At 56.3% G+C, this 27,273-nt stretch overlaps 2 protein-coding genes across 3 annotated transcripts; one reads left to right on the top strand and one right to left on the bottom strand.

The window, feature by feature from the left end:
• Nucleotides 1-17,401: 17,401 nt before the first annotated feature.
• MAPK7 (mitogen-activated protein kinase 7) lies at nt 17,402-22,250 on the top strand. The gene is made up of 7 exons (XM_080826954.1): nt 17,402-17,532; nt 17,826-18,062; nt 18,719-18,884; nt 19,480-20,558; nt 20,665-21,332; nt 21,724-21,857; nt 21,990-22,250. The coding sequence occupies exons 2-7, from the start codon at nt 17,831-17,833 to the stop codon at nt 22,141-22,143; spliced, it is 2,433 nt and encodes an 810-aa protein (XP_080683080.1). The 5' UTR covers nt 17,402-17,532; nt 17,826-17,830; the 3' UTR covers nt 22,144-22,250.
• Nucleotides 22,251-22,404: 154 nt separating this feature from the next.
• On the bottom strand, nt 22,405-25,769 carry MFAP4 (microfibril associated protein 4). 2 transcript variants are annotated; one of them, XR_013968203.1, is made up of 7 exons: nt 25,722-25,769; nt 25,323-25,404; nt 24,852-25,006; nt 24,266-24,362; nt 23,991-24,173; nt 22,713-23,626; nt 22,595-22,664 (listed from the first exon to the last, which is right to left on the bottom strand). XR_013968203.1 is itself a non-coding variant. In XM_080827054.1 (6 exons), exons 1-6 carry the CDS (start codon nt 25,725-25,727, stop codon nt 23,379-23,381), a joined length of 771 nt encoding a protein of 256 aa, XP_080683180.1. In that variant the 5' UTR covers nt 25,728-25,769; the 3' UTR covers nt 22,405-23,378. The 2 variants fall into 2 exon arrangements, 1 of the variants encoding a protein (XP_080683180.1); XM_080827054.1 differs by having other exon boundaries at nt 22,405-23,626.
• Nucleotides 25,770-27,273: the final 1,504 nt, after the last annotated feature.

Below are 27,273 nucleotides of genomic sequence, written 5' to 3' on the forward strand. Positions count from 1 at the left end.
ACGCATGGATTCTGTCCCTCTTAGCACTCACTATGGTTTTTATGACTCGAGCTAGTGCTTGTCTCCCCTCCCCTAGATAGCCCGCCTGTTCCAGGAGCCCAGGGGCCACGCTGATCTTGTGTTCTGGTTTCGGGGCACATCGGAAGCCCTGGTAACGGTGTTAGATGAATGAATGAAGGAGAATCACAGAGGGGAGGTGGCTGGGCTACAGTCACAGCAGCAGGGAAGTAGCTGAATCAGGGTTCACTGCCAAGACTTCACAGAGTAAAGAGCCTCAATGCCTCCTCTGTCTGGTCCCGGGCCAGTTCTTGGCCATGGTGTCCAAAAATGGCATTAGAAACCTTAGCTCTGATCCAGGAAATGAAGGGAGGCACAGGTGTATAGATTTCCAGGAGCCCAGGCCCCCAGCAGGGACCCCAGGTCATGATGCCCCTGCAGCAGCCAGTTGCTAACTTGGAAGCAGGCCAGGGGGCTCCCTTCAGACACCTGCGCAGGAGAGGGAAGGAGGAGTTCAAAGTCAGCCCAGACCCACCAACCACTCCGGGAAAGGTGAGCGGAGATAACGGATTGGGGGAGGGGGCTGTGGGCAGCCAGGGTTCCCACGTGTGATGGGAGATGCTGAGGTTGCGGAGGGCAGATGGGTGCGGGTCCCAATGCGACCACACACGGAGCTCAGAGCTGGGGTGGGAGTTGTCTGCCTTTCCAGGGACTTGGTCAGATCCCTTCCCCCACCCCTCACACCTTCATTCCAGTTCAAACGCTCTCTCCCACGGATTCTACCACTCTTTCCTCCCTGTGGCTCTTGAGGCTCAGTGTCACACAAAAGTCGCTTGTCAACAAAATGCTTGTGAATATCAAATAACCAGGGCTTCCAGTAGTTTATAAGCCGGCTGTGTCAGGGGCGTCTGAGTGGCTCAGTCGCTGAGCGTCTGCCTTCTGCTCAGGTCATGATCCCGGAGTCCTGGGATCGAGCCCTGCATCGGGCTCCCTGCTCAGCGGGAAGCCTGCTTCTCCCTCTCTGTCTCCCTCTGCACCCTGCCCGGCCCACTAACCAAGAGATATGGAATGGGAGGCCCCAGATTGGGTGGGAGGATGCCCAGGCCTAACTCTCCCAGGTCTGGTAAGCTTAGGAAGGACTGCAGGGGAAGGGGCATCTCGAGGCCTGCTCAGGCCCCAGCTGGAACCCTTACCACCAGTTCGGGGAAGGGGGCGGCAGGGGGCTTGGTGCCCTGGGAACCCTCAGGCAGGCACCTGCAGGTCAGGACAGTCAGGGTGGACACTGTGCAGCAGGGATCTGCTCTGGGGGGGTGGGGTGAGGGGCTGTGGGGGGCAGACCCTCAGCCAGGACTGACATCCAGATTTGCCCATTTCCTGCCCTTCCCTGAACATCCTCCCGGACACTCCCCACTCCCACCTGCCTCTGCTAGGGCTCCATTATCTCCTGCGTCCTCACAGTCCTCCCAGGGAAGCTTTAAGCCTGGGGAGGGGACCAGGAGAGTGCCCAGTGCCGGCCATAGGAGCTGGGAGCTGACTCAGGCCTGGTCGGGTGTCCATGCTCCCCCTCCCCCCACCTCAGCTGTTCCTGGGGCTCAGGGACTGTTGGGATTACTGCTTCCGCAGGTGCCCCAAGCTCCTCCCTGGCTGCCTGCTCGCAAGGTCCTGCGCCCCCTGCTGCCTTCAACCGTCCCAGGCCTCCACTCCCAACCTACAGAAATTAGCCTCAAATCCTTGGGCCCCCACAGAGCTGCCACAGGAAGAAGGAGTGGGGCCGGGTGGCCAGAGGGACAGGCTGCACAGCACTGCTGAGAGATGGTGGCCTTGCCCACCGGGCCGGGGCCAGGCCACCAGAGCCAGAGCCCTCACGCCCTCCCGGGGACGGGAGCAGTTCCTCCCCTGGGAACAGGAGCAGCTCCTCCACACGGGACATGCTCTCGCATGGGGCCCTGGACCCGGGACGTGTAGCCTTCCTCTCTTTCCTATCTGGCCCCCCACCTTTCCATCCAGGCGCCTCCTAAGCTCTGCAGCCCCCCTCCTACCTCTCACCCCTCCAGCTGGAAGTCAGACTGCCTGCAATGTGATCCTGTGTGACTTGGAGAAAGCTACTCAACCTCTCAGAGCCTGTTTCCTGGCTACACCCCGGGGGTCATGGTCAGGATTAGATGTGATAATGTAGGTCAGATACTTAGAGCAGACTAAAGCTCGATGCATTTTTAACTCTTCTTGTTATTAAAAGCACTTCTTGCAATACTCATGCCTTTTCATGCTCTTCCTTCTATCCAGCACATCATCTCTTTCCTGTCCCTCCAGAGAACTCCTATTCAACCTTCAGAGCCCATCTCTGTGAAGTCTTCTCTGAACTTCTCTCCCCAGCCCCTCACCGTCTTCCTCCTGGGACAATTTCCTCACCCTCCTCCCTAGAAGCTGGTTGTAGGCGGGGTATCCAGCTCTGCTTGCTTTTCTCTCGAGACAGGGAGCTCACTCATGACTGAGGCGGCTGGGTCTCATTTAGGTAGCCCACCCTGTCCACCTGGTCCCACCCTCAGAGGTGGAGCCCCATCCACGTGGAGCTCCTCCCTGCAGACTAGGGGCCACCCCCTGCCCCACCTGTCACCATCTCTGTCCTGCACCCAAGTTCCCGTTACTGGAACACAAGCCTGGGTTAACAGTTTTAAGAGAATGTGGACTCTCAGCCCTCAAGGGAGGGGTGGCCCCGCTCCCTGTCCCAGCCCCCTTCCCGCAGCCCCTCCCCAGAGAGCAGCAGCATCAGCACCAGCAAGATTTACACAGCCAGCCCTGGGTCTCATCCGTCCCCACGGGGTCTGGCTTCCTCCATCACCCCAGGACATTTCACCTCTCTGGTTCCCCTCCCCACCACCCACACAAGGCTCATGTCAGTGGGCAAAGGGGACGGTGCCTGGGGAAGAGGAAACTGCTATGGCCTGAATGGCAGGGGTGGGGGGGTGGCAGATGTCCTGCTTACAGACCCAGGCCCATCCCGGTGACTTGGGCCAGGGTCTCCTTCCCTGGCCTGTCTCCCGGCTCAGGGGACAGAGAGGGCAGCTGGCCACAACCCACAGCAGCGAGGAGACTCCTACCCTCCCTCTCCCGACACCCCACGGAGCTCTGGGGCGCCCGCATTGAGGGTCTCCCACAGCAACTCCACAGGAGCGCTGCTCCGCGCCCCCCGCCTCCCCCCGCCCCATTACCGATGAGGCGGCTGAGGTTCAGAGAAGTGAATGGCTTGGCCAGATCAGTGTGTTGGAGGCTGAGTTGGATTCAAACCACGGTCTGGGCAACTCCAAGTCCTTATATCCTTCTCCCCGCCCTTATCGGTCCCCCTTCCTGGCTCAGGCTCTCAGCTGTTCAGCAGAGGGGCTGGACCCGGAGATGCAAAGTTAGGCCCTTTGTGGCCCAGCAGGCCCCCACCTCTGCGTCCCTCCTGCGGCTGCCCAGCCTCCTGCCATCCCCTGCCCCCCCAGCCTCGCAGTACTACACCCCTGCACGCACACCGCCTTCTTGCAAATTGTATGCGTTTATATTTCACTGAGGTGGAATTCACAAACATGAAAGCAACCATTATTTTGAAGATTTATGTGTTTGAGAGAAAGAGCGTGCGTGCTCACACATGCACGCACAATGCCGGAGGCGGGGAGCAGAGGGAGAGAAACAAGCAGACTCTGTGCTGAGCCCAGAGCCCCACACAGGGGTCGATGCCACGACCCTGAGATCACAACCTGAGCCCAAATCAAGAGTCGGATGCTTAACCGACTGCGCCACCCTGTCTCCCCTAAAGTAACCATTTTTGAGGTACAATTCAATGTGCCCTGTTGTCTTTCCACATGCTGTTCCTTCTTGCCTGAAATAGCCCGGCCCCCTTTGCTACCTGAAAGCTTCTAACTGAACAACCTCAAGGTCCAGATAATTGTCCCCTTCTTCAGCCTGCCTTTTCTCTGGACCCCTCAGCCCCTCGGTCACAGCCCCACCACGAAGTGGTTGACCACACTGGACCACACTGAGAACTCCACGAGCGCCCGTGGAGGGAGGGCACGTAGGAGCCCTTGTCGGATGACCGCATGAACGAGTAAATTAGTGGAGGTCTTTGGGGGACCTTTTAGGGAGCAGAGCTGCAGCCTTAAGGACCAGGGCTGAGCCTTCAGATTCCAGCCAGAGAGAGGGTGTAGATTCAAGTTGGGGGGGTGGGGTGGGGCAGGGAGAAGACTGAGGGACCCCAGCCTCCAGCAGCACAACAGAATCATCAGGGCTGGGTCTCGGGCAGAGCCCAGCATAGAGCGTAGGGCCCTCAGTTTCCATCTCCAACCTGTCCCCCGTTTTCGGTATGACCCTGGGTAAGTGATTGCCCTGTTCTGGACCTCAGGGTCTGCATTAGCAAGAGAAGGGCAGTGCCCGGACTTCTTCATTCTCCCGTTGAGTCCTTTGAAAGGCTGGGGAATCTCTGTCCCCTTCAAACCTGGCCCAGGGATGGGGGATGCTCTCTTAATCCCGGAAGGTCAAGGGAGGAAGCGGCTGGAATGGCTTCTTGCAGGAGTTAACCAGTAGAGGGAGCTGTAGAGACGTGAGTCAGACAGCACCGGGTTCTAATTCAGATTCTGCCCCTCAGTTGCCCTGTGAGTTTGGGCTGAGGGCTTTGTGGCCCTGAGTCTCGGCTTTCCAGGCAGCCCTCTGTAGCGGGGCACAGTAAGTGGGAACAGCGTCTCCACGGTGAAGATGGTGATGTGATTGGAGCCCATGTTGCTTGTAGACAAAGTTGACTTGCTGGCCAAATTCTGGAAAACACTGTAAGTCTTTAAAAACTTTTCATCTTTATGGGGCACCTGGGTGGCTCAGTGGGTTGGGCCTCTGCCTTTGGCTCGGGTCATGATCCCAGGGTCCTGGGATCGAGCCCCGCATCGGGCTCTCTGCTCAGCAGGGAGCCTACTTCCCCCCACCCCCTCTCTCTCTGCTTGCCTCTCTGCCAACTTGTGATCTCTGTCCGTCCAATGAATAAACAAATAAAATCTTAAAAAAATTTTTTTTAAAAATAAAAACCTTTCATTTTTAACCTGGAGTTACACACAATGGCAGCCAAAGCCAGGCAGGGACCCGAAGCATGCCAGGAGTTCACAAGGTGGGTGGCCACGCGGTGTGGCAGTGAGCCTGCCCGGAGCAGAAAACTCAGCTGGGGCTTAAATGTATCGAGGTCCTTTGTCTCGAACATCCAGACAGTCCTCAACTGACAGCGTAGCTTGGCTCTGCCATCAGGGGACCCAGCTTCTTTCTACCTTCCCTCTCCACCTTCTTACCACGTGGCTTCTGTTCTTGTAACCACGAGATGGCCCATTCAGGTCCAAAGGTAGTGCCGTGTTCTGAGCAGAGGAAGGGGGCAAAGACAAGGGGGGTCCGGCAAGACTTGGCATGTAGACGGGACAGCCTCTACAACCCACCGATTGGATGAGGGCTTTCATACACAACCCGTTAGCCAGCCCCACATCACAGGGCACGTCTAGCTGCAAGGGAGTCTGGGAACTTGAGCATTTCTCTGTCCAGGCTCCGCAGGGTAGGACAGCAAGGGACAAGGCAGTTAGAATGAGTGTTGACTTAGCCAAGTCCTCACTTCCATCAAGAACCATGCCTGCTTCTGTGATCTTAACAAGCGCAAGTATTTCTCTGCGTTAAGAAAGCGCAAAAGCTCGGGCATGGAAATAAGCAGGGAAATAATGGGAGCCGCTTCGCCTCACGCAGTTGTTGAGGATGGGGGCCGTGCTTAGAATGCTGAATGAGTCTTGAAGGGGGGCACCAACCCATGCAATCAGATGGTCAACTGATCAAAACATGCCCAACCAACCTGCCGGGACACCTGCTGGGGGGTCACACCGCTGCCCGCCGGCAGGATACCAGCCCCGGTGGTAAGTGTTTGGATCCGCAGTTGCTGCTTTAAAGACAGCTGGAGGGGTGCCCAGGTGGCTCAGTCCTTTAAGCATCTGCCTCGGGCTCAGGTCATGATCCCGGGGTCCTGGGATGGAGCCCTGCCTCAGGCTCCCTGCTCAGCGGGGAGTCTGCTTCCCCTCTGCCCCTCCCCCTGCTCATGTTCTCTTTCTCTCTCTCAAATAAACAAAATCTTTTTTTTTAAATGCTGTTACGGAATAAACCCAACAGAATGTAATTTGATATTGTTTGTTGGCTCTTTTTTGACAGACTGTTGAAATTACATGCATTGAAAGGAGCAAAAAACACAAAAACAAACCAACTTGGGTTTTTACTTGATAACATGTAAAATCACATCATAACCGGTAAAAGAAGAACGGGAGTTAAGTTCTTACATCCTATGAGGCCGACAATAAGTACTACTGACTGTTCTAGGATGTTCCTTGCTCATAGCTACAAAATGGGGTGCGTGGGGTTCCCAGTGCCACGTTTTAGCAAGTGCTTTGCCATCCGTTCAGCCGCCTGGTCCCCAACAAGAGCCCTGGAGGTTGAAGTTGGCAGCTCCCTCACAGGGGACGAAGCCAAGAGGCTCCAAGACTGAGGGCGCCTCACAGACTGCGCAGCGAGGTGGGAGGGGGCTGAGCTAGAATCCTGGCCGGCCCCTGGCTTGCTCCGGGGGGGCGTGGCCTCGGTGGGGGCGGAGCAATGAGCCCCTCCCACCGGAGGCTCGCAGGCTGTTGCAATTGTTCCCACAGAGCATAAAAACTGAACGCCAACGTCATGGGAGCCTAGCGTTACCTCTCATTCAGTAGGTATCTACTGAGCAGCTCCTGTGTGGCAGGCACTGTGCTGGGCGCCTGCCACGAAGTTGAAAACAAGACAGGCACACTCCCTGCCCTCGTGGATTGACTGAGTGGTGCCGGGGGAGACAAACAACTCAACAGGTGTCACAACGGTGTGAGACAGGGATAACTGCTAGGGGGGAAAAAAAAATAAAACAGGGTAAAGGGCTGGGGGCGGGCACTTCCAGACAAAGCACAGTCAGTGCAAAGGCCCTGAGGTGGAGTGCGCTAGAGGAACAGAGAGGCAGCCTGGAGCTGGCTCACGCTGACTTGCAGTGACTCACAAGAGACAACTGTGCACAACTCTGTCTTCAGGGATGTCATGTAGGTAGCATGAAATCAGCCACAGAGGGAGTATTTATACCATGGAAATTGGCAAATGCTAAAATCAGGGCTTTTGAGTTAAAAAAAAAAATTTTTTAAGAAGGCTCCACACCGGAGTGGAGCGCAACGTGGGGCTTGAACTCATGACCCTGAGATCAAGTCCTGAACTGAGATCAAGAGTCGGACACCTAACTGACTGAGCCACCCACACACTCCATAGCTTTCGATGTTTTATATTTTCTTTTCACTCTATTTTTTCCGAGAGCCTCCTCAACAGCATAGCACTGGGGGGTGGGAGATGGGTTTAGAGAGCTCACCACGGCCTCCGAAGTGGTGCAAAAAAAAAAAAAAAAAAAAGGGAAGAATGTGAAGTGGCCTGGGTTTTACCAGAGTCTGGGGCCACCATATGAGGAAGAGACCATGGGTGTGTGTGTTGGTGGGGGGCGGGGAGCTGGGAGGCCAGGGAGGAAGCAGATGTGCCCATCCAGGTAGGATTGCCAGATTGAGCAAAGGAAACTATGGGATGTATGCAGTATTTTGGACACCCATAACCAAAACCCATAAGCAAATCGTTGCTTATCTGAAAGTCTGAGGTAACTGGGTGTCCTGTGTTTTAGCTGCAGCCCTGCCTGGAGGACCAGGCAAGAGGAGGCTGTCCACAGCCGATTCCGGAAGGCTTGCTGCCCGGTCCCTGGGTGGGAGCCTCACTTGTGGCCATTACCCCTCCTGGGGTGTGCAGAGCAGGACCCCCACCAACCTCCTGCTGACCCAGCCCACACTTCAACCGACCCTGGAACCCTGGACCTGCGCACACCCGCAGCCGTTTCCTCCAGCTTTCCCCAGCAGATCTGATGGGAGACACTGAGCAGGGAGCAGATCCCAGATGGGTGACGGGGGTGATCTGACGGGAAACCGGGTGAGCTGCCGTCTGCATCCTGGACTCGGCCTCAGACCTTGGGGAAGCTGGTTCCTCCACGTCCTTCCCTTCTTTACGAGAGGGGCGTGCCGGGCTGGGTGACGGACTTGTCCTCTGGGAGGAGGAAGTTCCCACAAAGGACATGATCCAATCTGTGTTTTCCGAAAGATCTCTCGGGCTGCTGTGCAGGGACTAGGGTATAGGAGCAGGAGAGGAAGCCGAGAGGACAATGGGAGACAACTACAGTGGGACTAGGCTGTAAGTACGGAAGATGGCGCTTCTCCTACTCTAGCTCCCCAACTCACCCCACTCCAGCTCCTGTCTCCTGTCTCAGGGCCTTTGCACTTGCCCTTCCCTCTGCCCGGACTGCTCTTCCATCAAATCTCCACAGGGTTCATTTCCTCTCCTCCTTCAAATCCTTGCTCCAAGGTCACCATCTCTGTCTGGCCTTCCCTGATTATTCTATTGAAAATTATACCCCTCCCCGTCCCATCAGTACTTCCTATCTCCGTCCCCTCCTTCTTTTTTCTGCAAGGTGCTTGTGACCTTCTAAGACACCGTATAATTGAGTTGACTGATCGTGCTGCTCTCTTCCAACCAAAATCTGAGTTTCTCAAGGTAGAGATTTATGTCTGACTTACATCCCGAATCCCCCCGAACTGGGAATGGTGTCTGGGACATGTTAGGTGCTCTGTATCCTGGAGTCAGTGACTGCAGTTTCGGATCTGGGTCTGTACGAGGTGGTAGATTGGAGGGGTAGATCAGGGGCGGGGAAGGGAGAGGGAGGGATCACGGGTGACTCCCAGGTGCCTGCCCTGGATAGAGGTACCATGCCCTCTGGATGGGGAGCCAGTGAGCATGGTGTTTGACACAGGAATTGGAGGGCTTGTGGGGTGTCTGTAGGGAGATATCTGGGGAGCCCTGGCTGTTGGGTCTGGAGCTTGGGGAGAGGGCCAGGCTGGAGCAGGGTTCAAAGTGGTCAGTGCAGAGATCTCAGGGAGGAACAGATTGTGGAAGGGACAGGCGCCCAGGCTGAGCCCTGAGATACCAACATTCTGGAGAAGGACAGAAAATCGGGGGGAGGGGAAACCAGGAGAGGGGAGTTGCTATGAGGTTGATGTTCCTGATGACATTCATCCTGGGTTGGTCTCCCCGGCAGGCCTGGGATCTTCCCGAGGACAGAGCAGATACAATGCTCCACCCCACACTCTGGGCAATCACAGGCAGGCCTCAGGAGTGTCCTGGGCTGGGCAGGGTCAGCCTCAGTGTGTTTGCCCAACTACTGGGTTCCCCGGGGACCACAAAGGATGGCAGCCCCAACGGTGGGACTCCAGACACTGGGACAGCTGTGATGATATCCACTCCCCCCCAACCCCAGCATCCCCAACTAGGTCCCTGGACAGCTTGGGTAAGCTGAGTGGTGGAAGCAGGGGTGAAGAGGGTGCCCAGAAGCCACAAATGACCTCCAACTGGAGCCACATGGCCATGAGGTCAGGCCACATGCCCAGGCCTTTGGGAACCAGGGATGGCGACTTCCTGGCAAGCTTCTTGTCCTCCCCTCCACCCAAACCACAGAGAGCTCACAGGCCAGCCTGGCAGGGGGGTGTCCCTCTCCTGCGGGGGGGGGGGCAGGCTTGAAATACCCCCAGTCACACTGAGGTCTAGCTCTGTCATATCCTGTGTCCCGTGTGTGTATTTCCATGTGGACATGTCCCTGCATGTGTATATTTCCTGTGTGGATGCATGTGTCTCTGCTCACCTCTGTGAGTGTGAATGCAAGTGTGCGTGAGAGTGTCCCCGCACCCCTGTGTGTGTGTGCATACATAGCAGTGTCTCTGTGTTTTGTGAGTCCCTGCATGTGTGAGTACAAGCATGTCTGTGAACCTAAGTGGATTGGGCACCCATGTGGGCCCCGGGGGCTGACTGCTGGTGTGCATGCATGTCACGGCATGACTGCATGACAGTGGGGCTTGGCAGTGCTGTGGGGCTTGGCAGTGCTGGAGATCGGAGGGATAAGCTGGAGCTGCCAACCAGCACCAGCCTCACACCCGACCCTGCTTGTCGCTGGGGAGACACTAGGCTCTGGGCCGTGCTCAGTCTTGGTACCTGCTACCGTCCAGAAAGAGCTTGGGAGTCCCAAAGGCTGGGAGAGATGAGGAGGATGGTTGCACTGGGGAGACAATGGACCGCAAATGGGGGGGGTCTAAACCCCGCCCGGGCTTCCAACCTTCAGAGGCCCCTAGAAGAGGCCTGTCTTGGGGCGCCTGGGTGGCTCAGTGGGTTAAGCCTCTGCCTTCAGCTCAGGTCATGATCTCAGGGTCCTGGGATTGAGTCCCGCATCTGGCTCTCTGCTTGGCGGGAGCCTGCTTCCCTTCCTCTCTCTCTGCCTGCCTCTCTGCCTACTTGTGATCTCTGTCAAATAAATAAATAAAATATTAAAAAAAAAAAAAAAAGAAGAAGCCTGTCTTGGTCTTGGGCACTAGGAACCTCCCACCTGCCCTTGTGTCCAGTAGATCTGGCTTTTCCCCTCTTACCTATGAGTTACCTACTCAGTATCTGCTCTCCACTTCTCTTCCAACAAACCCTTTCTTTTTTAAGATTTTATTTATTTATCAGAGAGAAAGAGAGAGAGCACAAGCAGGGGAACAGCAGGCAGAGCAGGCAGAGGGAGAAGCAGGCTCCCCGCTGAGCAAGGAGCCTGATATGGGACTCCATCCCAGGACTCTGGGATCATGACCTAAGCCGAAAGCAGTTGCTTAACTGACTGAGCCTCCCAGGCGTCCCTCTACCAAGTTTTTGAGCCTCTCTTGCAGCTGGGGATGGCCTATGACACAGTTCTAAGATGTAAGTACATGTCTGCTGGGGGCTACCAGGAAGGCGTTTGTTCTCATGATGATGGGGGACAGATGTAGCACCGTGTCCTTCTGCCTCCTTTATTCTGTCTGGAACATGAATGGGATGGCTGGATTGCAGCAGCTGTCTTGCAGTCATGAGTTAAGAGAGAGAAAATGTCATGAGGATGATGGCAAAGTGAATAGAGTCTTAGTCCCTGATGAGCTAAACCAAGGTCAACAATGTACTTTGGATTTCGGGGTGCCTGGGTGGCTCAGCCGGTTGAGCGTCTGACTTGGTTTTGGCTCAGGTTGTGATCTCACGGTCATGGGATCGAGCCCCACGTCAGTTTCCGTGTTCAGCAGGGAGTCTGCTTGAAGATTCTCTCCCGTTGTCCCTCCCCCAGCCGTGTGTGTGCACAAGCGCATGTTCTCCCTCAAATAAATAAATACATCTTTAAAAAAAATAATGCAAAGCACTTTGGATTTCTCATGATGAAAAAAAAACCACATCTTCATGTGTTAAGCCAGGGTTGGTGGTTTTCTGTTAGTTGCGGTCTGGCGCAATCTTAACTGATCATTCCAGGTTGAGATGGGGGAATGGGCCACCCTGTCCTCCCCCACCCACCAGCCGTGGGCCCCTCCCTCCCTGCTCAGAGTCCTTCCCACCTCCAGCTGCTGCCACCATTAACACCAGGGCCCGGGTTCGAATCAGGCCTAGAATCAGTTATAATTTAGACCAACTCCCCCAGTCTCTCGGAGGGACTCCTTCCGGAGTGATGGGAGAATAGATTGCGACCCTCAGGGGACTGAGCTTCCGAGAGGGCTGAGCCTACCCTACAGTCCGAGCTGAGGGGATTACAACACCCCCTCCTCACTGCTTGTGCTCTCGCTCTCTCTCAAAAAAAATAAAATAAAATCCAAAAAAAACCCAAAGGAGTCAGATGAATTTTGAGGTTTCTCAGTGCTCATAAAACTTATGTTCACACTATAGCCTCTCTCTCTCTTTTTTTTAAGATTTTATTTGTTTGAGAGAGAGAGAGAGACAGGGAGAGAGCATGAGCAGAGGAGGGACAGGCAGAGGGAGAGCGCTCGATCCCTGGACCCCGGGATCATGACCTGAGCTGAAGGCGGATGCTTAACCGACTGAGCCACCCATGTGCCCCTATACTCTAGTGTCTTAAGTGTGCAGTAGGGTTATGTCTCCGAAATGTACATGCCTTCATAAAAAACACTTCATTGCTGAAAACTGCTGACCATCCTTTGTGCTCTCAGCGAGTCCTAATCATTTTTAAAAAAATATTTTATTTATTTATTTGACAGAGATCACAAGTAGGCAGAGAGGCAGGCAGAGAGGAGCAGAGCAGGCTCCCTGCTGAGCAGAGAGCCAGAACCAGGGCTTGATCCCAGGACCCTGAGATCATGACCTGAGCCGAAGGCAGAGGCTTAAACCACAGAGCCAACCAGGTGCCCCACGAGTCCTAGTCTTTTTGCTGGTGGAGGGTCCTGCCTCTGTGTTGATGACCGCTGACCCATCAGGCTGGTGGTTGCAAAAGCCTGGGACGGCCATGACAATATCTTAAAATAAGACAGCAGTGAAGTTCGCTGCACTGATCGACTCTTCCCTTCACAAATGGTTCCTCGGTAGCACGAGATGCTGCATGATAGCAACGTAGCCACAGAACTTCTTTCAAAATTGGGAGTTGATCCTCTCAAACCCCACCACCGCCATCTTACCAACTAAGTTTACAGAATCTTCTAAAATCTTTGTTGTCATTTCATCAGTCTTCACCAGGAGAAGATGCCATCTCAGGAAACCATTTCTTTGCTCACCCCTAGGAAGCAAGTACTCATCCGTTCCCATTTTATCACAAGATTGCAGCCATCCAGTCCCAAGTTCAAGCTCTATTTCTAGTTCTAATTGTCTTGCTGTTTCCACCATATCTGCAGTTACCTGCAGTAGGGAAGTCTTGAACCTCTAATTTGTAAAACAAACAAACAAACAAACAAAAAACAAAAACAACACACTATCCAGGAGGCACAATAAAGCAAGGGACGCCTGTACTACCTCCCCAGGCATTGCCTGCCCAACGAGAGGCCACCCCAACGAGAGGCTGGGACAGCTGACTACCCCCACTGTCACAATGGGGGACCCCTGGAGGTTGTCTGAACAGTTATATTTGGTCTTGCCTTTTATTTATTTGTTTTTTTGAGACACACGTCCTCTAAGACTCTTTTCTTGCTTTTAACACATGCAGGAAACAGTGGTGCAAGATGATAGATAGTACCGGGCACTCGGACTGTGCTGAGGCGAGCATTAGGGAATGGTGGGGACTGTGGGAACTGGAGAGCCTGTGCCCTTCCAGGGGGGGTGGGTTACTGCTCAGTTATAACCCATTATTGCTATGCGTCAATGCAGGTCTGAGGCTGACAGATCTTCTGGTTTTCTGGAAGAAACCAGAAATCAGGATTTTTATGAGGTACCTCCCTATTTTTAACATAGGCAAATAATTCCGAGCTTTAAAAAAGCTCTCTGTGAGTCATTCCCCCATCCTGCTGGTAAGTCTAAATTGGTACAATCTCTGAGGACGGAGTTTCAACATTAACGATTAAAATTATAAGGGCAGGGGCGCCTGGGTGGCTCAGATGGTTGGGAGTCTGCCTTCGGCTCAGGTCATGATCTCCAGGTCCTGGGATCAGGCCCATGCTGGGCTCCGTGCTCAGTGGGGGGTCTGCTTCTCCCTCTGCCCCTCCCCCCGCTCCTGTATGCGTGCTCTCTCTCTCATTCTCTCAAAAAGATAAATAAAATCTAAAAAAAAAAAAAAAAAAAGGAAAGCAACAAGTGTGTGTGAGGGTAAGGATGTGGAAAAATTGGAACCTTCAAATATTGCTGGTCAGACAGTACAATGAATGCAGCCGCTGGGGAAAAAAGTTTGGCAGTTCCCCCCAAAATTAAATATAAAGTTTACCCTATGACCCAGCAAGCTCTCTCTAAGGTATAGACCCAATAGAAATGAAAACATGTCCATACTAAAACTTGTACATGAATGATCACAGCATCACTGCTGACAATCGCCAAACTGCAAAGACAACCCAAACGTCTATCCACTGATGAATGAACCAAATGTGGTCTATCCATACAATGGAATGGGTTTGGTCTTTGAAAGGAACGAGGTCCTGATATGTGCAAAAGGATGAACCCTGAAAACATGCTAAGTGAAAGGAATCAGACACACAAGGTCACATATTGTAAGATTCCATTTGTAGGGAATGTCCAGAATAGGCAAATCCAGAGAGACAGAAAATAGCTTAGCAGTTACCAGGGGCTGGGGAGGGGAGACGAGGAGTTGACTACTAATGGGGCTTTTTTGGGGGTGAGGACAATGTTCCAAAATTAGGCTGTACAACTCTTAAGGACATACTAAAAACCACTAAACTGTATACTTTGAAGTTTTATAGTCCATGAATTTTATCTCAAAAAAGCTATTACAAAAGAAAGAGGAATCTCTCCGGTTATTGAGACTTATTGGTCTTCCGGCAAAGTGTATGTAATTTGCTACCTTGTATACATCAAGGAGGCTTTGGACAAGAATGTATTTGTATTTGCTTTACTTTGTAGAGATAATAAAAGTAACCACCTGGATTTAGGACCAAGATTTTTCACTTAAACCTTCTTATAATGAGTTTTGAGTCAAACGAAACAATTTTCTCTCTCTTTTTTTTTTAAGGTTTTACTTATTTGAGAGAGAGATGAGAGAGCACAAGAGGGAGGGGTGGGGCAAAAGGAGAGGGAGAAACAGACTTCCTGCCAAGCAGGGAGCCAGACGCAGGGTCAGATCCCATGACCCTGGGTTCATGACCTGAGTCGAAGGCAGATGCTTAACTGACCGAGCCACCCAGGCACCCCTGAAATAATTTTTTTTTTTTAAGAAATGATCTGTTGTGTCAGCTGCAGCAGAGCTCAGTAAGGACTGAAGAATGTCTGTTGGATTTGTCTATAGTTGGATAATTGATGGCTTTTCTAGGACAGAGTCAGGGCCTAGCGGGGTAGAAGCCAAACAGCTCATAGTGGATTAAAAAGTAGATGAGATAGGGCGCCTGGGTGGCTCAGTGGTTAAGCCTCTGCCTTCGGCTCAGGTCAAGATCTAAGGGGTCCTGGGACTGAGCCCCGCATCAGCTCTCTGCTCAGAGAATGTTGAATAGCCCATAACTTGTATACCCAGAGAATGTTGAATAGCCCATAACTTGTATACCCAGAGAATGTTGAACAGCCCATAACTTGTATACCCAGCCTAGCTGAACTATTTATAGAGAATTAAAGTAAACATAGTTTAAGAGTCTCTCATGAGATTTTTGTTTTATTCCTGGATCAGACAGGACCATCAGGCAGCTGACCACTCAGTCCCCTGAAAAGGTGTTTATGTCTTGCTCTTGTAAGCCCTCTACTTACATGGAGGGTCACCACTGGCCTTATACTGCGTGTATTTCAGAGTTAAGGAATATTATTTACTGTACCCCCTAAAGGAAAGGCCATCAAAGAAGTATTTTCAGACCTCAGTGACAGAAAATGTTCACTTTCCCCATGTACAGTTTATTAATATTCAATGCAAATCATGTAACCAGTAATTTAGCTTTTTGGTCTGTGAGGGAAAAATCAGAAGCAAATTTATAGTTCAGCCTTAACTGAGGAGATCCGTATGATCTTTATATGCCTAAATACTAGACAGCTGTTTTTCCAGAGGCTGACCTAATTCTTACAAGTATGTTTTTCCTTGGGTGTTTAAAAATGCAGTATCTACTTTTTCATTTCATTTTATTTTTCTTAAAAGATTTTATTTATTTACTTGACAGAGATCACAAGTAGGCAGAGAAGGAGGCAGAAAAAGAAGGGGGTAGCAGGCGCTCTGCTGAGCAGAGTACCTGACCTGGGCCTTGATCCCAGGACTCTGGGATCATGACCTGAGCTGAAGGCAGAGGCTTTGACCCACTGAGCCACCCAGGCGCCCCTACTTTTTCATTTTAATGTAAGATCCCAATAAACCTCTGAAAATTCAGTGCCCGGCAAAAAAAAAAGTATGGGAAAGGGTTACCAAAATGAAACCGCCACCACTAGAAAAGAGAAGGAACTTCTGAGCAGCGGGTAATTTATCTGAATTCAGTACAACTGGTGTTAAATTTGTGAAAACTGATGGAACTATATACACTTAGGTCTAACTTTCTGCATGTGAAAAGTAAACAAAAACACAACAAAATACACAAAACAAAATATACACAAAACACAATTTCTTTTTTTTTTTTTAAACAAAACTTTTAAAAAGTGTGTGAGCTTGCCAAACTCACTTGTGGCCTGGATCCACTTTTCAGCCCCTAGTTTGCGATGTAAGGAAGAGACCCTCGATCTGGCGCTCGGAGTCTAACTATGGGTTCCCTCCACCGGTCATTATTCAGCGCAGAGCCTGCGCTCCTCTCCTTCTCGGTCTCCATACCTTTGTCTACTCGTTTCCCCCCTCCTTCTCTCCTCACTTGGTGGAAACAGCCACTTTTGGAGGCGCAACTCCCAAACGCTCTTCCTTACAGCACGACCTCGAGCTCCCTGCTGAAAACCTTTCCTCCCCACCAGATTCCTCTTGAGTCCTCGTGTCACCGCTGCCTCCTCGGCACTGGGCTTTTCAGGGACGACGCCCCATAAATATTTACTATAGGAATGAACTACCGGGCCCCGGAGTGGGTGGGGCAGGGCACCTGGCTTCCAGGGCGGGCTCTGCCCTGTCTGGGCCCGGCTGACCCGCGGGCTCTCCGCTGTGCCCCTCAGCTCTGCCGCAGCCCGATGCGCGGGAGCACTAGGACAGAGCTACCAGGTGGAAGGAACACGCCAGAGGCCTGGAACACCGAGCAGAAGCCCCGGGACGCCGGAAACTGTGCGGAGGACCAGCCTCCGGAAGTCAGTGGCGGCTTCAGGCCGGACACTCTAGAATCGCGGAGGCCCCGGATCTCTGTGGTTGGACGCAACAGCTCGGTCTACGTGGGGTGGCCCGTTCGTTACCAGAGCCGGGCTCCCGGGACCGATCGGGAAAATGCAGGGTGGTGCATGATTCCTCAGGCGATGGGGACAGACAGGGAAGCAGGGCCTAAAGGAGGGGAATTTCGTGAACCGGCCGACAAGGTAACAGATTCACGCACCTGAGCCCCTCCGGACTCCCGGGACCAGCAGCAGTCGACCCAGTCTATGGCGGTGCGCAAGCACGCACGGGGGCGTTGCCCTCCACTAGCGCGGCGCCTGAGGCTGCTAGCGCGCATGCGTCAGAAGACTGCGCCGGGCGGAGAGCCTGGGAGGTGCGGAGCGCCCTTTGGGCGGCTCCCGCGGGCGAGGTGGACGGCGGCGCGCGCGCGCGCGGGCGGGCGGAGGCGTGGCTTCCTCTGGAGCTGGCTTCGGATTGGACGCAGCAAATCGAAGGGGTGGGAACCTCCACAGAGACCGCCCGGCGATTGGCCAGAGGCTGGAAGGAGCGTGGTCTTGGGAGGCGGGGCGGGGGAACCGGCGGGGCAGAGCGCGGCGCTGAGGTGGTGGCGGCGGCCTTGAACAAGTGAGCGAGCGGCTCCTGGAGTACCTCTCCACTGGGGACGGGAGCCCGGGGAGGCGGGGAGCGCCGGCGACCTCCGAAGGCCCGGAGGAGGCGTCGGAGGGAGGCGCCATTCGGTGAGTGTTGACCGAGAGAAGCCAAGTGCCCCGCCCCTCCCTTTCTTCCTGGACCGCGCCTGGCGGCGCCTCCCCCACCTCCCACCCTGCGTTCCACCCAGGACCTGAGCTCCCGGTCCCGAGTCCGGCTGTGGGACGACTGCTACGTGCCAGCCGCTCTCTTTCGCTCCCTGTCCGGCCCCCGTCGGCTTCGGGAACTTGGAGATTCCCTGGTCCTGCTCCCCAGCCTCCCAGAGGGGAAACTGAGGCCCGGCGGGGGAGGCGGGCCCCTTCTCACCAGCGTCTCCACGCAGACGCCATGGCTGAACCCCTGAAGGAGGAAGAAGGGGAGGACGGCTCTGCGGAGCCCCCCGGGCCGGTGAAGGCGGAACCCACCAACACCGCTGCCTCTGTAGCGGCCAAGAACCTGGCCCTGCTCAAAGCCCGCTCCTTCGACGTGACCTTTGACGTGGGGGACGAGTACGAGATCATCGAGACCATAGGCAACGGGGCCTATGGGGTGGTGTCCTCCGCGCGCCGCCGTCTGACCGGTGAGCTTCCCTGTCGTGCACCGCTTACAGATGTGGAAGCCGGCCCCGGTCTCGAGCAGCCAGGAAGGAAAGCTGGAATCTAAATGCTGGTTTGAGGCAACACATGCGGGTTAGGTGCCGTCTGGGTGCCAGGCTCTGCGTCGGGCACAGTTCTCTGAAACTGCCGTGGTGGTGTTGCCTCTTTTTTAGAGAAATGACAGTCCCAGTTAGACCAGAATGGAGATCCTCTCTTTGGTTTCTAAAAGAGAAGTGTGTTCTGGAAACAGAGACCGGTGCAAGGAGCTGGTGGTGGGATGGGTGAGGTCTGAGATGGAGAGAGAGGTTAGGGAGGTAGAGTGAGCATGGCTTTACAGTCAGGACGCTACCCCTAACTAGCTGTGCAGCCCCAGCAAGTTGCTGAGCCAGGGGTTCGTCATCCCCAACTTTGAACAGTTGGTATCTGCCTCGGGATCGGTGGGAAGGGAGAATCTGGTAACATCCGTAAGATGCTTAGTACAGGGCTTGGCATGTAGTAAGTTCTCTCACTATGTGGTGGTCCTTACTCAGCTTATGGTAACTGCATTGTAGAAGGGAGATGTCAAAAGGGGCTTTTCGCCAGTCTGCAGCTGTTCTGAGGTACCTCGTGGTGCCTGTCTTTTCCCTGCCCGCACCCCCAGGCCAGCAGGTGGCCATTAAGAAGATCCCTAACGCTTTTGATGTGGTCACCAACGCCAAGCGGACCCTCAGGGAGCTGAAGATCCTTAAACACTTCAAGCATGACAATATCATCGCCATCAAGGACATCTTGAGGCCCACTGTGCCCTATGGCGAGTTCAAATCTGTGTAAGGAGCGGGGATGGGAGAGGGAGGCAGAGGTGGATCTGAAGTTCCTAATGTAAGGCAGGCTGGGAAAATTCTTATGATTCCAGGACCATTGTCCCTGGCTTTGCCTGGGACAACTGTGGTTGCTTAAGAAGAAGCAGATGTTACTGTTTTATAGAATCTTGATATGTAGGATGGCCAGTGTTCATCAGTACATTCATACAGTAACCAAATTCTCATTCTCATACCAGATAATCTCGGTCAGTCATAGAACACTGTCTTAAAAACCTGGCCGAGCCTTCAGTTCTCCAGTTTTTCAGGCAGCCATACAAAAAAATGGAGATGGCCCCAAAACCAAATCTATCAGCCAGCCCTGGTTTAGTCCAATCCCATCTTTTCTTTGGTGGGGAAACTGGATCTAGAGAGGAAAGTGTTTTCACTTCACCGAAGTTCACGAAAATGTTGGAGAAGATCTAGAATCTTCATATCATGCCACTGGCCTGTGCAGAGTGCGAAGATGAGGCTATTACCTGTCAAGCTGGGAGGGTGTAGTGAGGCTGGGGCTGGCGCTGGCACGTGGGCAAGGTGGCCACGCTATCTTTCTTGTCCCCTCTAGCTATGTGGTCCTGGACCTGATGGAGAGCGACCTGCACCAGATCATCCACTCCTCCCAGCCGCTCACCCTGGAGCATGTGCGTTACTTCCTGTACCAGCTGCTCCGGGGCCTTAAGTACATGCACTCGGCTCAGGTCATCCACCGCGACCTCAAGCCCTCCAACCTGTTGGTGAACGAGAATTGTGAGCTCAAGATTGGTGACTTCGGCATGGCCCGTGGCCTGTGCACCTCGCCCGCTGAGCACCAGTACTTCATGACCGAGTACGTGGCCACACGCTGGTACCGTGCTCCTGAGCTCATGCTCTCGCTGCACGAGTACACGCAGGCCATCGACCTGTGGTCCGTGGGCTGCATCTTCGGTGAGATGTTGGCCCGGCGCCAGCTCTTTCCTGGCAAAAATTACGTACACCAGCTGCAGCTGATCATGATGGTGCTGGGCACCCCGTCGCCGGCCGTGATCCAGGCTGTGGGGGCTGAGAGGGTGCGAGCCTACATCCAGAGCCTGCCCCCCCGTCAGCCTGTGCCCTGGGAGACAGTGTACCCAGGCGCTGACCGCCAGGCCCTGTCCCTGCTGGGGCGCATGTTGCGTTTCGAGCCCAGCGCCCGCATCTCCGCAGCTGCTGCCCTTCGCCACCCCTTCCTGGCCAAGTACCATGACCCTGACGATGAGCCTGACTGTGCCCCGCCTTTTGATTTTGCCTTTGATCGTGAGGCGCTCACTCGGGAGCGCATTAAAGAGGCCATAGTGGCTGAGATTGAGGACTTCCACGCACGACGCGAGGGCATCCGCCAGCAGATCCGCTTCCAGCCGTCCCTGCAGCCCGTGGCCAGTGAGCCTGGCTGCCCTGATGTTGAGATGCCCAGTCCCTGGGCTCCCAGTGGGGACTGTGCCATGGAGTCCCCTCCGCCGGCTCCACCGCCGTGTCCCGGCCCCGCACCGGACACCATTGACCTGACCCTGCAGCCGCCCCTGCCAGCCAGTGAACCAGCCCCTGCAAAGAAGGAAGGTGCCATCTCCGACAACACCAAGGCGGCCCTCAAAGCTGCGCTGCTCAAGTCCTTGCGGAGCCGGCTCAGAGGTGCCTTGCGGAGGCAGCGGCTGGCCAGGGGGTGGGATCGCAGAGGGGTGCTCCCAGCTCGGACAGGCCGTAGGCTCTTACCTTCTCCCTGCCGACTTCTCTGCAGATGGCCCCAGTGCTCCTCTGGAAGCTCCTGAGCCTCGGAAGCCGGTGACCGCCCAGGAGCGCCAGCGGGAGCGGGAGGAGAAGCGGCGGAGGCGGCAAGAGCGAGCCAAGGAGCGGGAGAAGCGGCGGCAGGAGCGGGAGCGCAAGGAGCGGGGGGCCGGGACCTCTGGGGGCCCCTCCACTGATCCCCTGGCCGGGCTGGTGCTCAGTGACAATGATCGCAGTCTGCTGGAGCGCTGGACTCGCATGGCCCGGCCCCCGGCCCCCACGCCAGCCCCAGCGCCAGCCCCAACCCCAGCACCAGCCCCAGCCCATGCCCCGGTCCCTACACGCAGCCCAGCCCGGCCTGGCAGCCCTCCTGCTGGCCCCCCAGCACAACCTGTGGTTCCTGCACCACAGCCCGCCTGCCCACCCCCTGGCCCCGCTCCCCACCCTGCCAGTCCTCCTGGGCCCGTCCCTGGTCCTGCTCCACTCCAGACCTCCACCTCTAGTCTCCTGGCCCCCCAGTCGCTTGTGCCACCCCCAGGGCTCCCTGGCCCCAGTGCCGTAGGTGTGCTGCCTTACTTCCCGTCTGGCCCACCCCCTCCGGACCCCGGAGGGGCCCCTCAACCTTCCACCACAGAATCCCCCGACGTGAACCTGGTGACCCAGCAGCTGTCCAAGTCACAGGTGACGCGCTGTGGGGACACCTGGGTCTGGGCCCCAGGAAAATGGGCTTGGGAAGTCCTTGCTGTTTGGCAAGGACGGGGATGGGTGAGGCTGTGGTGCCTCTTTAGTCCGTGAGAACTGAGTGGCAGATGGGGCTTTATCTCTGAACTTGTCCTCTTTCTCTTAGAAGGAGCACAATGCCAGTGAACAGGTCGTTGGGAGACAAATAACATGCTTCCTAGGAAGGGTCTGGCCTGGAGACCGGCCCTTGACCAGCGCCCAGTGATTGTCTTGGCTGGTGCTATCACCTGAGGCTGTCCAGGCAGAGTCCCTGACAGCATCGGGACAGACTTACAGACCTCTGTCCGCTCTTGGTAATGCCTGGCTTGTAACCTGCCGTCTTCCATTGCAGGTGGAGGACCCCTTGCCCCCAGTCTTCTCCGGCACTCCAAAGGGCAGTGGGGCCGGCTATGGTGTTGGCTTTGACCTGGAGGAGTTCCTAAACCAGTCTTTTGACATGGGCGTGGCTGACGGGCCCCAGGATGGGTAAGATGGCTGGACCAGGCTTCTGGAATGGGCCTGTGGGTAGGGTTTCCTGGTGCAGGAGGAGCTTGCCTGTGGGATGGGCAAGGAGCCAGACGAGGCTGACAGTGCCTCTCCCCTCCACTCTCCCTGCAGCCAGGCCGACTCAGCCTCCCTCTCAGCTTCCCTGCTTGCTGACTGGCTGGAGGGCCACGGCATGAACCCTGCCGACATTGAGTCCCTACAGCGGGAGATCCAGATGGACTCCCCGATGCTGCTGGCTGACCTGCCAGACCTCCAGGAACCCTGAGGCCCACAGCCTGGGCCTTGCTGCCGGGGGTGGACCCCACGACAAGACTCACAGGAACATTTCCGAGGGCTGGAGCCCTGGGCCCGGAAGTGGAAGCTCGGCTTCGATGATTCCGCTGGTTCATCTCAGACACACTCTGCAGCCTTAAGCAGTCACCTGAGCCACCGCCAAGCCATGGCAGGATCAGGAAACCTCTACTCCCTGAGCGATCCTTTTCAGTATTGTATTTTTTTTATTATTATTATTATTATTATTGTTATTAATATTATGACGTGATCTTTTTGCCATCAAAACGAGGCCTGTGAAATGTAAGGTTCCCTTTAGTGCCTAACTCTAGGTGTCTTTTTGGAGTTGAGGGCAGGGTGTGGTCAGTAGTGGGGCAAGGAGGAGCCCGGTCCTCGCGTTTGGGGGCCAAGCAAACCCATTTACACGCACAACAGCCAAAGCCGGTCCGTTCAGATCCTGAGGTTTTATTGAGCTTTTCACTCCCCACCTGCTTCCGGCCCCGCAGAGGTTGTCCTCTGTCCCCCCACACGGTCAAACCTCAGCCCTGGGGCTTGTGGGGGGACTTCATATCCCTGCCTACCTCAGCGGGAGCTGTTTAAGAGCTGCGTGCGATAGCTGTGGGGAAATTCGGTTTTGGCATTGAGCTGTGGGGGCCTGGGACAGGCGGAAGGGAGCAGCTGGGTAGGACCGTGAGGCGGGGCTGCGGGCCCATGGTGCTCACCACTGGGGAATGAGTTGGCGGGAGGGAGGGAGGCAGAGGGTGGGAGATACTGAGGACAGCAGAGTGGGCTGCGGGTGGGGTGTGGCTGTGGTGGCCACACGTGGGTGGCCCGGCACATGCCATGGCTATCGGTCAGACTACGGCAGTCCAAGCTGGCGCACTAGGGGGGCTCCAGACAGAGCAGTCCGCAGCAAGGGAGCTGGCATAGCCTCAGAGAGCGGCTCCCGGCTCTCTGCCTTGTGGGGAGGGCAGAGGCAAGGAAGAGTCTCACAGAGACCAGGCAGGTCCAGGAGGCCCGGGAAGGCTGCTGGCCACGTGGCTGCAGGTGAGGGGAATGGAGGCCTGGGTGTGACAGGACCCGCTGGGGCTAGAGCCGCAAGGACCCCTGGGAGAAGCAGGTGCTAAGAGAGCAGTGGGCAGGGGTTGGGGGGGGGCGGGGTGCAGAGGGAGCACTCATGGAGAGCCGGAGCAGCCAGGGGAGGCTTGGGGCCTGACGGGGGCCAGCCCCTCAGGCGCGGCGGATTTTCATCTCGGTGCGCTTGAGGGAGTAGTAGAAGCCCTTCCACTGGGCCCAGTTGATGCCGTTTGCGTAGGAGAGGTGGGAGCCACCCAGGTAGAAGCCGTTGAGGTTGGCGAAGTGGCAGCTGCGGAACCAGAAGGCGCCCGAGGAGAGGGCTGCACAGTTCTGCACAAAGAGGTCCTGGTCCCGGTCAAAGGTGGAGAACTTCTGGCCGCTGTGGTAGGATAGGGAGTCGCCTGGCAAGAGGGGAGGAGGGATGGGGCTGCTGAGGCGGGGAGCCAGCCCCAGCCGGCCGGGGTGGGGGATGGATGATGGGCGGGAGTGACGCTATGGGAGGTGTCATGTGGCAGCCGGTGGGATGGGGGCACCCTCCCCGAGCCGGCTGCTGGGTCGCCACGCTTTGGCATGAGGAGAAGCAGCTGCTACCCCTGGGGCTGCCCAGAGCGAGCGGACGCAGCTTCTCCGGGGGCCCAGGCCCGAGCTGGGTAGAGGCCAGCACAGCCCCTCCAGGGGTGTCGGAGGGGGTTGGGGACCCAGTGGACTGTGCCAGCCCCGCCTTCCCCACCGATGCCCCCTCGTTAGACCGGCAGCTGGGCATACCTGCCCCGCCGTCCTCGAAGCCTGCCACGTAGAGGGTGTAGCCATCCTCCTCCGCACTGACCGCGTTGGGCGAGATGGAGAATTCAGCGTACTTGGCGGCGGCCGTGTTGTTCTCAAAGTCCTCCAGGTCCACCCGCAGCTCGTACTTCTGCTTCAGCGTCAGGAGGTGCAGGTTCTGCAGCCCTGGGGAGGGAGGAAGGGAGAGACAGCTGGTCAGTGGAGCCCTGGCTCAGGGCAGTCCCTGGCCCCTGGGACATCCCCCGTCCCCATCTTACCCAGCCAGTACTCCCCGTCGGCACGGCCAAAGCCCAGCTTGTAGTCGTTCCAGCCCCGGAAGAAACTCACTGAGCCATTGAATCTCTTCTGGAAAACCTGGGGCGGAGAAGACAGGCCTGGACAATCAAGAGGCCAGGGGGCGGGAGCCTCACCTAGACAGGGGCCCTGTGATGCTGAGGGGTTTTGTTAAAAGACCGAGCTGGGGCCTAAAACAAGGCCTGTGCTGGCCCCAGGCCCCTCAGTGAGCAGCTTCTGGGCGCCAGGAAAAGGTCAAGGGGTTGGGGGGTTGTTCTAGAGTTCCGGCATCTGGCAGTGCTTCCCGGGCTGGGCTGTGTGACCTTGCGCAAATTACTTCACCTCTCTGGGTTTCGGTTTCTCTGTAAAGCACACCTCTCTCTGATGGCTTTGAGGATACAGGCACTAACCTGTCTCCAGCACCCAGAGTTCAGCCATGGAACAGCTCCCCAGCTCTGCTCTGGGGGTCGTGATCCCCATTTAGAGATGAAAAAACTGAGGCGCATGGAGGAGAAGCGTGGCCACATGGCGGGGACCAGAACCGGGCCTCCATTCCTCCTGCGCACTCACCGTCCACTTGCCGCCCTCGGTGGTCATGTCACAGAAGACAGGCACGGGCACGCTGGGGCCCGAGGGGTAGATGAGGTACACGCCGTCCTCCTGGTAGCCCTGGGCATAGATGTCATCGCAGTCCAGGGGCTGCTGAAGGCAAGACTTCTCCAGAGCTGCGGGCGGGGGCGGGGAGGGTGAGGAGAAGGGGACCAGGACGCCACTGGCCCCTCAGTGCCCTGCGGTTGGCCTCCAGCCCAAGCGTGCCAAGAAATCATACGAGATTCCACCCTGGGGGGGATGCTTGTGCCAAGAAATCACATGAAATTTCCCCCCCGCCGCCGGGGGCGATGCTCGAATGTCCTCTCCACCTGCCCCGTGGTAGAGAGGAGGGGATGGCATCCTGCAGGGGCTCAGCCCTGAGGCCCGACTCCCAGAAATGAGGGCTCGGAGTCGCCTCTCCTCCCCCAGCCTGCTGGCCAGGCTGCTTACCATCTCCCCGGATCCCGGAGACCTGGGGGGCGCAGGGGGGCGCGGAGAGAAGCAGCAGCAGCGGCGGCAGGGCCAGGAGGGCCTGGGACAGGACAACAGGGTCACCTCACCTCACCACACTGACCCCGCCCTCGCCAGCCCTGGAGCCCTTGGTGGTCTCTGCACTTGTCCCTTGTGCCAACTACCCCCTGCCGGAACCCCTTCTCTGCCCTTCGGCCTCTCTTTCCCTGCCTGAGAAACCCGACTCTCGTAGCTTAAGAGTTTCGACTGGATCATGAGAATCCCCTGTGCCTTCACAGCTCCCCCCCCCCGTCCCCCGCCCCGCTCTGGTAAGGGTCCTCCTCCCGGAGTGGGCTCAGGCCCCCGATGCCATGAGTCCCCCAGGCCCAGGCCCAGTACCTTCATGCTGCCAGTTGAGCTCAGAGCGGCTGGGTGTCTGCTGCCCCAGACTGCGCCCCAGACACACCCGCCCAGAGTTATATGCTGGGCCCTGGCCAGCCACCCTGGCCCCGCCCCCTGTCGCTGCAGAGCCCCCCTCTCCCCTCCTCCGGCACTGAACCAGCATCTGCTTCCACAATCAGGGGGGCCGGGGGAGGTGGGGCCCAGGCCAGGGGACCACCTGCTTCTCATTAGGCCCATCAGGGGCAGAGCGCTGGGGATTTTGCTCCCTGCTGAGTCACACGGCTCCCTGGAGCCCTTCTACCACCCGTCCCCTGGACCTGTGGACCCCCTGGGACCCCCAACCCATCCTCTGCTTCCTCACGCCTCCCCCCCGCCGCCAGATGTCTGTTTATTTTCTCCTCCCTTGGCCTGTGTTTCATCAGCCTTTGGGGGAAGGCTAAGTAGCAGTGGGGAGGGTGTGGGTTTGCCTGGGTTCTGCGGAGGGGAGGCCCATTCTGGGGGAGCAGAGGGCTGGGGAGACCGCTTCAGAGCTCCTGATGTGGGAGCCTGTCTGGGGCTGGAGGGGGATAAGGGCAGCAGGGGCCAGGCAGTCTCCTGGCAAGGACTGGGACATTTCTGAGCCATGAGCACAGCCTGCAGGCGTCCAACTGCTGTCTGCCCCAGCTCGAGCCAGGGCCCCTCTCCAGCCCCCTTCCAGCCCCCCTTGCTCTGGCCCCTCAGGCTCCCTCCCTCGCGCTCCCCCAGAGTTCCCCGGTGATGTGTCTGGCTCACACACCACGGAGCATGGGGCCCCCCTCATTTCGCTTCATCTCACCCCTCGTTCTCTCAACCCCACCTCAGACTCCCCACTAGACCCCTCTTAAGTAATGTCCCATTTTCTCAGCCCTGAAAGCCCACCTCTTGCCCCCCGCCCCCACTGAGCCAGGGTGCCCCCCTGTCTGCCTCCGCATCGTCCCTGATGTCCATCTGCTCCTTTCTCCACTTAGGTTCCAGGCCTCGTTAGAGACCTCTCAGGGTGCTTGTTGCCTTGGGGCTGAGGATCAGTTTCTCACCTTGGACTTGAGGGGAATTTTAAGTCCGACTCAGGCCTACCTTAAGGACCTTATCCCAGCTGGCTTGTGACTCATAAAGTACAATCCAGCCACACTGGATGTCTCGCCATGGATCCCGCTGGCCCCGCCTTTGCTATCTCAGTTGTTCCCCAGGGGGCCCACCTGTTGGTCTTCTCTGCTTGGTCATGAGTGCAAATGGGCAGGGTCAGCGTCATTCCTGCACGCTTCGCACCGTCCCGGAGCCTGGCACGCGCACTGATCCACCGATCAAACGTCTTTTGAGCACCTACCTTGTGCTGGCTAGTTTCTGCCCCTCGGGAGGGACAAAAACAGGCATTAGACACTTCATCGCAAATGTAACGTGTACCGTGCCAGGCCCTCTGTGGAATGGATGAGCAAGCGAAGTGTCCAGAGGCACGAAGGAAGAAAGAAAGTGGCTCTGGCTCACATCCCCTCTCCTCATCCCTAAGTCAATAAGCCCCGGCTCTCGTGGCTTG

This window comes from Martes martes (genome assembly GCF_963455335.1).
Source record: "Martes martes genome assembly, chromosome: 16".
NCBI classification, from domain to species: domain Eukaryota; kingdom Metazoa; phylum Chordata; class Mammalia; order Carnivora; family Mustelidae; genus Martes; species Martes martes.